This window comes from Syngnathus scovelli, chromosome 13, assembly GCF_024217435.2.
Source record: "Syngnathus scovelli strain Florida chromosome 13, RoL_Ssco_1.2, whole genome shotgun sequence".
NCBI lineage: Eukaryota > Metazoa > Chordata > Actinopteri > Syngnathiformes > Syngnathidae > Syngnathus > Syngnathus scovelli.
In genome coordinates this window covers 10,420,553-10,434,701 of record NC_090859.1, presented here as the reverse complement: position 1 = coordinate 10,434,701, position 14,149 = coordinate 10,420,553, and the positions used below count along the sequence as shown (strand labels likewise).

Genomic DNA, 14,149 nt, shown 5'->3' with positions numbered 1-14,149 from the left:
TTGCATTTTGAAACACGCAGTGATTGATTAGTGTCACATGACTCCAGTCAGCCAATGTAAAGAGTGCTTACATTACACCAGCCATTGGAGGGGTCCTGCTTAGTGCGTACCCAATTCCGGAAGTGTCACATTGATCGAAAGGCAGTTTTTTTTTAATGATGTCCAATAAGCAATAATCCTGTCAATTTTCAAAGATAGCTATACTAATCGGTAAATAAATACAAAACGTTTTAATTTTGTCTTCGGTTAAATTGTCACCTTTTTATCATTCTAAAATGGTACTAGCGCAATTTTTTAAAAAATTGAATGAATTAGAGCTTAGTATAGTAGACCATATTTGCTTTATTTTATCATATTTTAAATTATGTATAGTTTACAATATTGTACAAAAAATCGTTAATATTTAATCGATGGTTATCGACTGTAAATTAACAGCTGTATAGATTTTCTTCAAAATGGGTGTGTATGGGGGGGACGCTATCCACCAATGTTTTGGTTCCTGGTGGTGACGTAACACATAAAAACATGGTTCCCTTGTTTTGGACCTGTGAAGCGTGCTACGTGCTATGCACTGAGATGCTATTTCAAGGCTGAAAGAGTGGAAGAGACTCTCCTACAGCAGGCGATGACTCAGGCCGAGGAAAGGTGTGCGGAGTCCGGCCGCCGGCTGGTGGGTATTCGCGAGCCATGGCAACGTTTGCACGAGGAGAGGGAAGAGGCTTGGAGCTAATTAGTTAGCCGAGCTAATGTTCTGCACCGTGTTGTAGTAGTAGTAGAGGTAGGAGTAGTATCACTGGCACATTACAGCACTGACAACTTTTTAATATTATGTGACAATGAATTTGAGGCAGGTAGATATGCTAAACTGTGAAAGGCTTATTTTAAAAGTTATATTATTTGTTGTTTATTTACATCACAATTGGATAAAATGCTGAAAAGAAGCACCCCGGAATAGACAAAAAACCAGAATGAACAATAATGCATATGGCCAATATTATGAAAATAAAATGTTTTTTTTTTTATTTAAAAAAAAATGCAAATAAAATAACACATTAAAAAATCAAAATAAAAGTAAGAATTGAACAGAATTTAAAAAAGTGTCACTCTTTTTCTCAATGTCAACAATTTTGGTGGAAAAAAAACTACATGTATAAAGTAACAGGAGCATTCAACCTAGTCCACAAATAACGTCCTCTAAAGCAAGTTAATATGTATGTGCACAACCTAAAGCGTGTGTTTTGAAAACGGGCAGCGTTCCATTTGCCGGCAGCTGTACGATGAGAACGAGGACCTGTCCGACGTGGAGGAGATGGTCAACATCCGAGGATTCAGCGTGGAGGACAAGCTCGCCAGTGCTAACTACGCCGCAAACTTTGTGCATTTTATGGAAGCTAAAGGTAAAAAGTGGCCCTCCACTTGACAGTTTACATTGTCAATAAATTCTCTCTCTTGTTTACGTACAGACTTCACTTATGAATATGTGCAAAGGGAGGCACTACAAGTTCCACTCATTTTCAAAGAGAAAGAAGGACTTGGCATCATGTAAGTGCTCATTTAGTTTTACCGAATCTACTGTTTTGTACTATTAACTGAGCAAAGTTGGTTTTATCCACAGAATGCCCGATCCGGAATTCACAGTGTCGGAAATTAAAGGCTTAGTCGGTAAGCGATATTAGTGACTATTTTTTCCATGCGTTAAAAAAATATTTGACTGAATTTTGCAATTTTTTGTCTCTGCTATAAAGTTAAACAAATACTATAAAACAGTCAAATGATATGCTGGTAATTCATATCCTACTGATTGATTGATTCCAACTTGCAGGCAGCCGTCGCTCGGTGGACGTGATGGACGTGAGCACTCAGAAAGGCTCGGAAATGAGCATGGCCCAGTTTGTGCGCTACTACGAGACGCCGGAGGAAGAACGTGACAAACTGTTCAATGTCATCAGCTTGGAATTCAGCCACACCAAGCTGGAGAACCTTATCAAGAGACCCACTGTGGTACGTAACTCCTAAATTTTACTCGGAAAAATAACAATATGGCAAGTCAAGTGACAGGATGTGTTATAATGTTTTCCTTTTTTTTTTTTTATCTGAAAAAGTAAGTGTGTGCTGACTGTTTTGGTAGGTCGATCAGGTGGACTGGGTGGACAACATGTGGCCGTCATATCTGAAGCAGAGCCAAACGGAAGGCACCAACGTCATCTCGGAGATGAAATATCCTAAAGTGCAAAGGTAAGCAGACTGGAGAGCTGTGTACTCAACTTGAGGTCCTCTCCCTCTTCTTCTCTTAAGTGCACTTGATTGTTGCTAGGCAGCACTTTCTCAGCCTTGCACATTTGTTTTAAATTAAATTTCATAATGCTCCACTTGCTGCTGCTGGGTGCACAATCAGCTCAGGGACACTCCTCATAAACCACTTGATATGTATTATTCATTTTAAATAATGATCATTTGAATAATGTCATTTTAGACAGTGGGTGTTATACTCTACAATCATTTGCATATAATAATAATTATTATTATTATTATTGTTATTAGATAGATAAAGGTAAATCATTTCTGTAATTTCCATCATTAAGGCATCCCATAACATTTACATATACCTTAATAAAACTCATAAAATAAATCATGTGGTTGCACAAGTGCACATCCTCCTATAAATAGGATGTGGCTGTGTTCAGTGTTCTTTTTTTTTGTTTGTTCTAACAGAAGCTTTAATTTTTTTCTTTCCTTTTTTTTTTCCACCAACACTGAATGCTATTTTGAACTGTTTATGATACCTTCCACCTTATCTGCCAGTTTTGGCAGATAAGTATGTTGCTCTTTTTGTGAGCGCCAAATATAGCTTTTGGAATGATGGCCAAAAGTTCAACCTTGAATTTACTCAACCAAAACCTTGATGCTCCGAGTTAGATCGTACAGGCATACTTAATGTTGTGGCCGACGAGTATAGCAAATATTTGGCAGGATCGATGTATTTTTAGTCATCTCTCGAGGGGCGCTCGGCGTAACACTGTTCAAATAATTCCCCCGGTTATGTTCTTTTCTGTCTCCTCCTGAGATTCTCTCTCATAAAATTAAGGCTCATCTCATCTAACTCACTTCCTGCTCCATGTCTGAATTATTAATGGCCCTCTTGGAGACTTCACACTCTTCAATTTGCATCCTTTTTACACCCAGCGCTCTTCCCAGTGCTCTTTTACTTTTTTTTTTCTTTTCCCTCATTATACATGTGTGTTTCTCCAAGTATGTGTATTTTCTATCTTAGGTATTGTTTGATGAGTGTGAAGGGCTGCTATACAGACTTCCACATTGATTTTGGTGGGACATCCGTGTGGTATCATGTCTTCAAAGGGCAAAAAGTATGTATCCAATGGTGTTGTCATGACAACCATTCATTTAAAAAAAATTGTAGACTAAAGTCTGTTCTTAAAAAAAAAAAAATCATATTTTGGGAATACTTTTGCCATCGTTTGACCCTCAGGTGTTCTGGCTGGTGCCCCCGACACTTCACAACCTGGCCCTGTACGAGGACTGGGTGCTGTCGGGTAAGCAGAGCGACATTTTCCTGGGAGATCGTGCCGACGGATGCCAGAGAGTGGAGCTCAAGCAGGGATACACCTTCTTCATCCCCTCGGGTAGGTTCCTGTTTCAAACCAAGAAGTGAGTAAAAAAAAAAAAATCTCACATCTTGCTTTCTTTGTGTGATTTTAGGCTGGATTCATGCGGTTTACACTCCCGAGGACGCGCTGGTCTTCGGCGGAAACATCTTGCATAGCTTTAACATTCCCATGCAGCTCACCATCCATGAGATCGAGAACCGTACCAAGGTGGGAGTCGGCAGATCCAGAATGTCATTGGATCTAAGATTAAGTTAATTTTATTTTTTTTCGTAGGTTAACTCCAAGTTCCGCTTCCCTTTCTACTATGAGATGTGTTGGTACGTCCTGGAGAGATACATGTACTGCCTGACCAAACGGTCCTACCTTTCTCAGGAGATCCAAAAGGAGCCTTTACTCACGGGTCAGCACAATCACGCTTGTAAATGTATTATTTCAATCCACCAATCTAACAACCCGCCAGTTACAGCAAATCTACAGAATCCGCCGATCCAATAAATCATCAATCCATCAAGTCACCAAATGTGTCTTTCCAGATGATGAGACTAAAGTCCACATGGGGAGCCCCTGCTCTGACTCAAGAAGTCAGGACATGAACGAGGACTGGTCCGATTCACAGCTCAGGGATGACCCGTGCGAAAAACCTGAAGTGGTTTCCAACCAGCAATGCCCGAAAGCTATGTTGTCCGCCTACTCGGAGGAAAGCTTTTATCCCATCTCCACTGCGGATATCCCATCTGAATCGCCGACCTTGGAATCGCACAATAAGTGGATTCATCTGACAGAATTTGAAATCAACGGGCTGAAGAGGCTGGTGGAAAAGCTAGAGTCGCTCCCCGAGCATAAGAGAGAAGTTCCGGAGGGATTGGAGAACCCGCTTGGCCTGCTGGAGGACATGAAGGTAATGTCTTTTTTTAGACTGTAGTTGTAGCTGTCCAAGAAATTAGATAAGTAATTTATTTTTATTTTAAAAAGACAATTTTTTTTTGGGGGGGGGGTTAAAAAAATAGTATTACATTTAGATAATTCAGAATAGTGCATTTTTAAGTCTTATATTTGAAACAAAGTAGGTCATAGTTATTTAAGAAAACCTAAAAGGTAAAAAGCGAGATGGAAAAAAATTCAATGAAGTCTTTTTATTGTTTTCTGTAGGCTGTTTTAAAGGAACATGCTGATGATGACCCAAAGTTAGCCATCACTGGACTTCCGGTTGTTTTCTGGCCAAAGAAAACCATGAAGGTAGACTTTTTATTTCATTTCATTGATTTGGCATTGCTCAACATACGATGAGATCAAAATAGCATTGCTTTAGGTGACGTATCCTGTATATATGTGCAGGCCACCTGCTGCTTACCAGTGTGTGTGTGTGCGTGCCTGTGTGTGTGTGTGTGTGTGTGTGTGTGTGTGTGTGTGTGTGTGTGTGCGTGTGTTTGCCTTTTTGCATTGCAATGCCATCTGTCTGTTGGCTCTGTGCAATAGTTATGAATATCAGCGCAGCTCCTCTCCTCATTGGAGGAGGCTCGACACAAATTTCTTTTTTTTTTTTTATTTAAAAAAAAAATCATTTTTCAAGATAAATCAGTTTTAAATGAAATTCTAATACAGTACTGTAATCTGAATAATATATTTTTAATGTAATTGTGAGAAATAATGTATTTTTTTCAAGATAAAATGAATTTTTGATTTATAAAATATGTGGTACGAATGAATGGATGGATGGATGGGGGGAATTGTATTAGGAAAATATTTGTTAAGGTTAATCAGTTAGGGGAGAACTCATGATATTGCCAGAATAAATTTTAGAAACTTGAAAACCTGCAAAACAAAAAATGTGGTAATATTTTTCAAGATATACAGTATATACATTAAAAAAAAAAAAAAAGTGTGTTTATGTTTTCCTTTTGCTCTGCAATGCCATCTGTCTCCATTGGCATGGCAGAGTGTGATAAACATGAATCCAAGCGGACCACCTCTCTTGATTGGAGGAAGGCGCGCCTATTGGGATGCACGCCGGCTTCTCATTGGCTGTGCACAGCCTTCCTTCCTTCCCCCTCATATTAATGAGGCTGGGTGGTCTTGTGCTGCCGACATCTGCTGGTGGTTATTGTGGAGTTGTAGGTAGGAGGAGGAGGAGGAGGAAGCGAGTGCAGCCATGTCATTTGGTCGTGCATTGGACAGCGTGTGAAAAAGCCGCCATGGCCATGTCGCTCAGTGCCGATGATGAGGACTACGACTCCGACTCGGAGCAGGTTAGCCCCCCCTCCCCTCCCCATCTTTCAGGCAGGCTTGCGTAGTGAGGAGGCCACTGGAGGAATGCATGCATGCAGCGGCTCTGCAGCGTAGCGGGAACGCTGAGCTGCCTTAGGGAAGATAAACAGATGAAATTCCCTCTGCTTGTCTTTTTGGTGACATGTTTACTCCATGTGTGATAAATCCCTCCTTAAGAATATTTTCCCAGCTGAGAGCCCGAGGGCTGCGATTGGTTGTGGATAAGAATTCATGTACAGTAGTCGTCTTTCTGTATTTGCTTATTATTTATTGATTGCATTTGTGTGTGACATAACGCACATACAGAGGACCTTTGTTCCACCCTTGTTCCGTGGTGACAATGAAAATATTGTTGTAGTCTAGCAAGTCCAAAAAAAAAAAATGCTTGTTCCATGAGAGCAGTGGTTCTCAAACTGGGGTGCACGAGCTTGACATTGGGGCTTTGCAGTATTATTTGTAATGGGGATGCACTTTTTTTGACGTTGGGGTTGAAATACTGTATAACATGGTGCGTGTGTGACGTCACTATCCCAGAATGCTTCACTTCAATCTGTAAACACTGTAGTTCCCATTTCATATGTGCTCTATAATGTAATTGGGTCTTCAGCTATGAATGGGGTGTCTTCCATTTATTTATTAGATTCTCGTCAAATGTTGCTCATTGCTGCACTTGATGGTGATTGGTAAGTGGTCAATTAGACATTGATGAGCTATTTCATCAACTTTGATGCCATTTTTATTCGTAAGTGCTTTTTTTTTTATCTTTAACACTGTTACGGGTGTTGTCAGACTGTTCTGTAATCCCCATTTGAAACCCCTCAAATCCAGACCGGGACAGATTACAGCATCTCGATACCATCCAGTATCTCCCACTAATCCCGTCGGGTAACCTGGCATCTGACTGCCTCCTACATTTCAAGCCACTATTAGAATAATAGACCATGCTGTGCTTCACTTTCATTGTGTCAATACAAATCTTATTGGTTCCGTGTGTGTGTGGATGTGTGTCAGAGCTGGGCTGTTGCTATGCTGACGCTCGGGGGGTGGGGGGGGGGGATTATATCTGCACCGAGCACTGATTTCTAAGCGGTGATATTTTTGTTGTTTTTCTCTAAGCTTTCATCTAATTGCCTATTGTATACATATATGAAAAGAAGAAACACTTTTTTTTTTTTTTTAGAGAGGAAGGGAGAGTGTGATTGAGGGAAGGGGGGAAAGGGAGACTGGAATGATGAAATGTAGGTAGGGAGGAAGGATGTATGAAGGGAAGCAAGAAAAGATAGAAGCAGTTTGGATTGAACAAATGAAAAAAAATGCTATGAAAGGAAAGAAAGAAAAGTAGGAAAGGACGGGAGGAAACAAGGTTGTATGCAAGGAAGTAATGACGGGAGTGGAAGGAAGTAGGAAGCAAAAAGGAAGGAAAGAAAGCATAGGTTAGGTAGGAAAGGAGGCAACAGGCAAGAAAGAAGAAAGAAAGAAAACATGGAGGAGTCAAGCTTACCTGAATAGCTGAACTTTATTTGAGCTTAATAAGATTGCAAGACTTACCTTGGGCTTGGCAAAAAACTGCCATTTGAAGCGGGGTGTGTTGACTTTTTATATCTACTGTACAGCGGTGGACGGAAGGAAGCATGCATGAATCGTTGCAAACAAAAAAAATCTCAAATATTGCAAAAAATGATTTTCCGAGCGTCTACCTCTGCTGTGTTGTATTTGTGAGCAGCCATGTTTGGCACCAGAGCGAAGAATACATTTGGATCAATGACCCAGATCAAAAGCATCTCTATTACCCAGTTGTATGAACCGGTGCCCATTTAGCGAGCACACTCCGTAGTAACTGTAAGCCCTCCTTCCCCGCGATGCGCAATCATGGCTGCCAGAGAGTGAAAAGAGGGTCCGCTTCCTCTTTGAAGTGGTAACAAGCGAGTAAGTGAGGAGCTAAATGTGGAAGACGCCTCCAGGGAGCATCTTGATGGATTCTTTTGCTTCATCCTGCACCTCAGCATGCTTTTTTTATTTTATTTTTTATAATGCCAGAGTAGAATTAACCAGCAATTAATCCATTTGTTATCGGTGAGAAAGGAGTATTTATCTTTGAATGTTCTGAACTCCTGTTGCTTTTAAACTTCACACAAAACAATGAATTATAAATTGAAATGTATTAAATAATACATGAGAAAAAAAATTGTATTTACCAACAGTAGGATAAAATTATTATTTTATTAAGTTAAAAAGAGATCCTTATTGACCGTATGTTTTTTACATGGCCGATTTGTTCATTTTAAAATCAAGTATGATCCTTGAGCACAAAAGTCTGCACACCCCTTAGCTATTTTGTCTCCATGCCTGGACTTGGCATCTGGAATTAAATCTGATCGGCCTCTGGGTCTATGCTCTCCGTCACTCAGGCTCGACCTCCCCACCGACCCAAGCCCAAGATGGCGACGTCCCCGGCGTCAGCCCTCAAGGTTCCGGCTGGTCGCGGAGGTGGAGGGACGTCGAGCGCCAGGAGAAGGCGGACTCGTTGCCGCAAGTGCGAGGCCTGCTTGCGGACCGAGTGTGGCGAGTGCCACTTCTGCAAGGACATGAAGAAGTTTGGCGGGCCGGGTCGCATGAAACAATCGTGCATCATGAGGCAGTGCATTGCGGTATGTTGGCTCCATTATTATACTACATGTATTTCTTCTAAAGAAAATGTACTAAACTCACTAAAATGCACTTGTGGTGCCTTGGACACATCTCAAACCGTGTTGCTCCTTTGAAATGAGTAGAAATGTCATTAATCCGTTCCAGTGTCAGAAGACAAATCCCCCAAAATGTATTTTCTTTTAAGAAAAATATCACAAAATTAAATGGATTGTGAAGATTTTGTTTTTGGTGTATGCACTTTGGTTAAACAGCCATAGAGAGTGACACAGAGATAAATTCATAACTGACTCAGTAAGCTACAATAATATTATGACTAATTTTAGAACCTATTCACATTTAATAGTAGGGGATGAGTCACTGTATTGCATATTTTGTATAACAAAGTTCATGCAGACATTTTGAATATTTAGTTCCTCTTTATACAGAAAACGCATTGTTAGTTATTGTTTCACAGCTATTTTTAGACCTTGACCTGGGGGACTTGTTCATTCAAGCCTCATCCAGATGGTTGCTATGGTGACACCAAGGAGCCACTTGCTCCCTTGTGCTGGGAATCGCAAGTGTTGAATTGTCAGTCGAACTCAAGGGTGGGAAAAGTATTCATTGTTGAATCCAGCACACATTTATAACATATTTTTTTCATTCAATTAGCAGCTAAAATGGATTAATTTTATGTTCATTAAATAATTGGCTGGTAGATTTATTGTAAATAATGCAGGTGAAAAATATGAATTATACATTTTATTTATTTAGGCTTTTCTACAAATGACCTGCTCATCGGTCCAATTTAATTTATTCTTTTGTGTCCATTTAAAAAATAATAATAATTATGATAACGACGACATGGTTTGTGTTCAGCCGGTGCTGCCGCACACGGCGGTGTGTGTGGTTTGCGGAGAAGCGGGCAAGGAGGACACCGCGGAAGAGGACGAGGAGAAGTTCCAGCTGATGCTGATGGAATGTTCCATCTGCAACGAAATTGTACATCCACACTGTTTGAAGGCAAGTTCCAACTCCTCACCTCAAAGGAGAAAATTTGAGGTAGTAAATTTGAATATCGGCGTCAACGTTCTGCGCAGGTGAAAGATTCCAGCGGTGTCGTCAACGATGAGTTGCCTAACTGCTGGGAGTGTCCCACGTGTAACCACGCTGGAAAAACAGGCAAAGTAAGCATCAGTCTGAATTCATCGTGATCCTTTCGATCCATTTCCACAAACACGAAAAATAAAGTCATCTTGTGCTTTCTAATCTTTTGGCCTCAAAGCAAAAAAGAGGTCCAGGGTTCAAGTACGCATCAAACCTCCCGGGCTCGTTGTTGAAAGAAGCCCGACCTTTCCGGGAAGTCAAGGAGGAGCCCGACGCAGCCTCGCCTTCGCCAACGACCCTTGGAACCAAGAGAAAAGCCGAACGAGATGAAGAGCTTCCCAAGAAGCGACCCCCGCTGCTGTCCCTGGATGGCTCGCCTCGTCCGAGACTGGAGGAAAACCCTCTCAGGAAGAAGAGGATGCTGTTTGACACGCAAGACGAACCTGTTGATGTCAAAAGGAAGGTCAGAGTCACATTATTAGGGACACCAACACATACTAAGCCTGTTGAGGGCTCGACGCCACGAGGAAAGATTAAATTAGATGGGAAAAAAATATGCAAATATTACAATATGAATAAATAATGAAAACATGAATAATTTTATCTTCTGATAAAATTGTCTTACCAAATGACGGCTCTCTTCTTTTCCGAAGTTCTCAAAACTGGACCAACCGCTAGCTGCCAAACTCTTACGACACATCAAGACAGAGAACGACCTTGGCGAGTACGAGGATGACCTGGAAGACCGATTCTCTTTGCATAGAATCCACTTCAAGGCCAAGAAGGAGTTGGACAGTCGAGAGGAAGACGACAGTAAGGAGGGAGAAAAAGACAATTACAGCAAGATAGAGGACAAATCCAAAGTGCTCGTGAGTCCTCTGAGGAGAACTGGGGCAGGCGGGGAGAATGAGCAGACGTCCAAAAAGGTCTCTGGAGCGGGACCCAGTGGCGAGGAGGCTGAGGAGAAGACCTCCCAAATGTCACCAACCAATAAAGTAAGGATGCAGCCATTGATTTATTCTTTGGATTGATTGAATATTTCACTTTTTGTCCTCCATAGTACATCTTGAAAGGCTCGCATCAACGCAGACGCCTGCTCAAGACCGAAGACGGCGCCAACCACCAGAACAGCTTGGCCAACCAGCTTCAAAGTCAGCCAAAGACAGAGGACGGCGCCGCCAAAAGGGAAGAGGCCACCAATCAAAACAGAAAGACGGTCAGATCAGCGGAGCTCCCATCAATTCAGAACCACAGGCCGCTCAAGGTGGAGCCTGAAAACGACGTGGCAGCGTCCGACCCAAGATGGCCTCTGAACAACGGCAGCGGGGACCTCGGAGGCTGGATGCGACACAGGCGGGAGGCCAACGGGACGGCGCGGCGCCTTTTTCCGCTCACCTGCAATCGGAACGCTCTGGTCGCGCCGCTGGCACCACGACCGCTGCCCTGCCGCTCGCCGCCCAAATGCGTCCAAATGGAGCGGCATGTCATCAGACCGCCTCCCATCAGCCCACCGCCCGACCGGCTTCCCCTGAACGACGGCCTGGAACACACCATGCAGCGCGAGGCCTGGATGTCCGTCTTCAGTCACCTGGCGCTCAGGGATCTCTGCGTGTGTATGCGCGTGTGCAGGACGTGGAACCGATGGTGAGATTTTCTTTCATTTGATTGGATATCGTGCCGCTCCTTTAGTCATTTGAGCAGTATTTACATACGGATAGACACAGAGGTCAAAACTTTTTTCTTTTGTGGCCAGGTGCTGTGACAAGAGGCTATGGAAGCGCATCAATCTGAACCGCTGCAAGTCCATCACGCCTCTCATGCTGAGCGGGATTATCCGGAGGCAGCCGGTCACTCTGGACCTGAGCTGGACCAACATCTCCAAGAAGCAACTCAGCTGGCTCATCAACAGATTACCAGGTATTAAAACAACGTGTCATGTATTCTTTATCCTCTGCGAAGAACGTCAAATATTAGTGCTGTAAAGATGAGCTTCAAACATCTCAATGAACAGCGTATGGGTCTCTATACTGCCCCCAGGTGGCCAATATGGTCTTACCAGAAGGAGCAGAACAATGGCCATGTGAAGAACTAATAAGACTTGAGAATTGTGACGCTGTCTGCACAGGTTTGCGGGTGCTGTTGTTGTCGGGGTGTTCGTGGGTGGCCGTCTCGGCTCTCTGCACCTCCTGCTGTCCTCTCCTGCGAACGCTGGACGTTCAATGGGTGGAGGGACTGAAAGATGCCCAGATGAGGGATCTGCTCTCCCCGACAACCGATAATAGGCCAGGTACCAATAGTTTATTCCTCTAAATCACATTAGATGATTAGGTGTCATTGACATTGGTATCGCCCCCTACAGGCCAGCTCGACAACCGTAGCAAGCTGCGCAACGTGGAGGACCTCCGTCTGGCCGGCCTGGACGTCACCGACGCCACACTGCGCCTCATTATCCGCCACATGGCTGCGCTGTCCAAGCTGGACCTCAGCTACTGCAACCACGTCACCGACCAGTCTGTCAACATTCTGACCGCCGCCGGGACCACCACCCGGGATTCCCTGACCGACGTTAACCTCTCAGGTGGGATGTTTTTACAGATCTGGTATCTGTTAACTAATCTTTGAACTTTGTGGCCCGCCAGTGTGCAACAGGGTGACCGACCAATCGCTGACCTACTTCAAGCGCTGCGGCAGCATCCGCCGCATCGACCTGCGCTTCTGCAAGCAGGTGAGCAGGGAGGGCTGCCAGCGCTTCGTGGCCGAGATGTCCGTCAGCGTTCAGTTCGAGCTGATCGACGACAAACTGCTGCAGAGGATCAAACCTGCTGCCGCTGCCTGCGATTAAGGTGCTGCTCCACACGGGGGCGCCACACCACCACCATAAGAGGAACAGGAAGAAGAGGGTTGCAGTACCGTGAGTTGTCTCCTCTTGCCAACTACTGAGCCAGAATGTAAAAAAAAAAAAAATACAGTTCTTGTCAAAAGTGTAGACACGTCTTCCCATTCGATAGCACAAGGAAGCGTCTTTAAACTTTTGACCGGTAACTGTTTAACAGGATTTTTTTGTTATTTATTTCTTCCATTGTTTTTTCCTGTTCGAGAGTGACTATTTTTGTAGAAGAAAGCGTTTCCTACATTCCTATACAGTGTTATACTACTGATATTGATAATCAATACACAGTGTTTGTTTATTTTTCAGTTTTATATTTATTGAAGCACATTTGTCTTATCGTTGTGTGTTAAGCTTAAGTTTTTTGAACTTATTACATAAATGCTGACACTATAAAGTGTATAAAAGTGTATATACAGGTACATGTCAATAAATTGGAATATGAGGGACAACTTTTTATTAGCATTAGTTCAATTCAAAGTGTAACTTTACTCATTTATTATATTTAGTATAATAGGCACAAAAAAGCAAATTAATTGGCCAATTAATCAGTTTCACTTTTTGAATTGAACTATTGCAATAAATTACCTCCTCTTCCTTATCCTAATTTATTGTCATGCACTTGTATTCATGCAGCTCTGGAAAACCTGTGAGACCACTCCAAGATTATAAATATACAATATATTTAAAAAAGTCTACACACCCCTGTTCAAATGCCAGGTTTTCGTGATATTTAAAAAAAAAAAAGAAAACTCCCGTATACTAACTACAAATAATGTCATTTTGAGTTTTTACTTGCAGAAAATCCAAACTGGTAGGAGAAAAAAAAAGAAAAAGGTCTCCCCCCCCCCCCCCCCCCCCCCCCCCCCCCGCCCAGAGCTTTACATATATTTTTTTCTTTGTTCCTAGCTGAAAGCTTCTTGTCACCATTCCTCGGTTCCGTGTGTTATTTGTGAAGAAATTGTACTACTAGCTCACCATGCATGCTCGCTGTTTCAACAAATTTAAGCTGTCATTTGTTCGAAGGCAGTCAATTGAGTCCAGAAAGAAAACCATTGCATTTATTTAAAATAAGGGCTGGGGATATTGGATATAGTTGAGCTAATGCTTTGCTGGTTCGCGGGTTCCCCACTCCTAATTTTCAAGAATATGCATAAAAAAACGTAGAAAGGCAATTACTGTATGTCAGGTTTTTTTTTTGTTTGTTTTGATCTGATGCATTTGGGGAACCTGCAAAAAGTTGGTAAAAAAAAAAATTCTACCTTTTTTCCAAACCCCCTCCCAAAAAATGAAAATATTCAGCCTTCGGAATTTTGACACTATCGTAGAGTGGACCTCTGCTATTCGCTAGGATGGACCAAAATACCATAAATGTCTGACATGCCTTTATCATTGTTAATTAGTAGAATTAATCAAATCTGTGATCAAGTCGTGGAAGCTTCAAATCTGTGAATAAGCAAGGGACTGGCGAAAAATGAATAAGTGGGGGATTGTGAAGCAAAATTTCTTTGTTGACTTCTGTTAATAAGTGGCGGACTGGGTCAAAACTGTGAATTATGGATAAAAAAAAAATAATCACAACGGGGGAGGGAGCAGGTGAAGACTGCATTTGTTCCAAATTTGCAAATGCAGGGGT

At 42.4% G+C, this 14,149-nt stretch overlaps 1 protein-coding gene across 2 annotated transcripts; it reads left to right on the top strand.

The window, feature by feature from the left end:
* The first annotated feature begins 475 nt into the window (after window positions 1-475).
* LOC125980026 (lysine-specific demethylase 2B) lies at window positions 476-13,265 on the top strand. 2 transcript variants are annotated; one of them, XM_049738984.2, is made up of 22 exons: window positions 476-670; window positions 1,253-1,397; window positions 1,464-1,542; window positions 1,616-1,662; window positions 1,823-2,001; window positions 2,129-2,235; window positions 3,272-3,365; window positions 3,488-3,641; window positions 3,718-3,833; window positions 3,900-4,026; window positions 4,160-4,524; window positions 4,776-4,862; window positions 8,300-8,539; window positions 9,399-9,542; window positions 9,620-9,707; window positions 9,797-10,089; window positions 10,280-10,621; window positions 10,687-11,270; window positions 11,380-11,543; window positions 11,752-11,913; window positions 11,986-12,204; window positions 12,266-13,265. In XM_049738984.2, the coding sequence occupies exons 1-22, from the start codon at window positions 626-628 to the stop codon at window positions 12,466-12,468; spliced, it is 3,984 nt and encodes a 1,327-aa protein (XP_049594941.1). In that variant the 5' UTR covers window positions 476-625; the 3' UTR covers window positions 12,469-13,265. The 2 variants fall into 2 exon arrangements, with proteins under 2 accessions (XP_049594941.1, XP_049594942.1); XM_049738985.2 differs by having other exon boundaries at window positions 477-670; window positions 9,620-9,706; window positions 9,805-10,089.
* Window positions 13,266-14,149: the final 884 nt, after the last annotated feature.

Bases quoted from the DNA above. Each gene is read 5' to 3' on its own strand.
- LOC125980026 (XM_049738984.2), top strand. From the start codon at position 626: ATGACTCAGGCCGAGGAAAGGTGTGCGGAGTCCGGCCGCCGGCTG. The intron at 2,236-3,271 runs GTAAGCAGACTG...TTTCTATCTTAG, and splicing joins AAATATCCTAAAGTGCAAAG to GTATTGTTTGATGAGTGTGA. The intron at 4,027-4,159 runs GTCAGCACAATC...GTGTCTTTCCAG, and splicing joins AAAGGAGCCTTTACTCACGG to ATGATGAGACTAAAGTCCAC.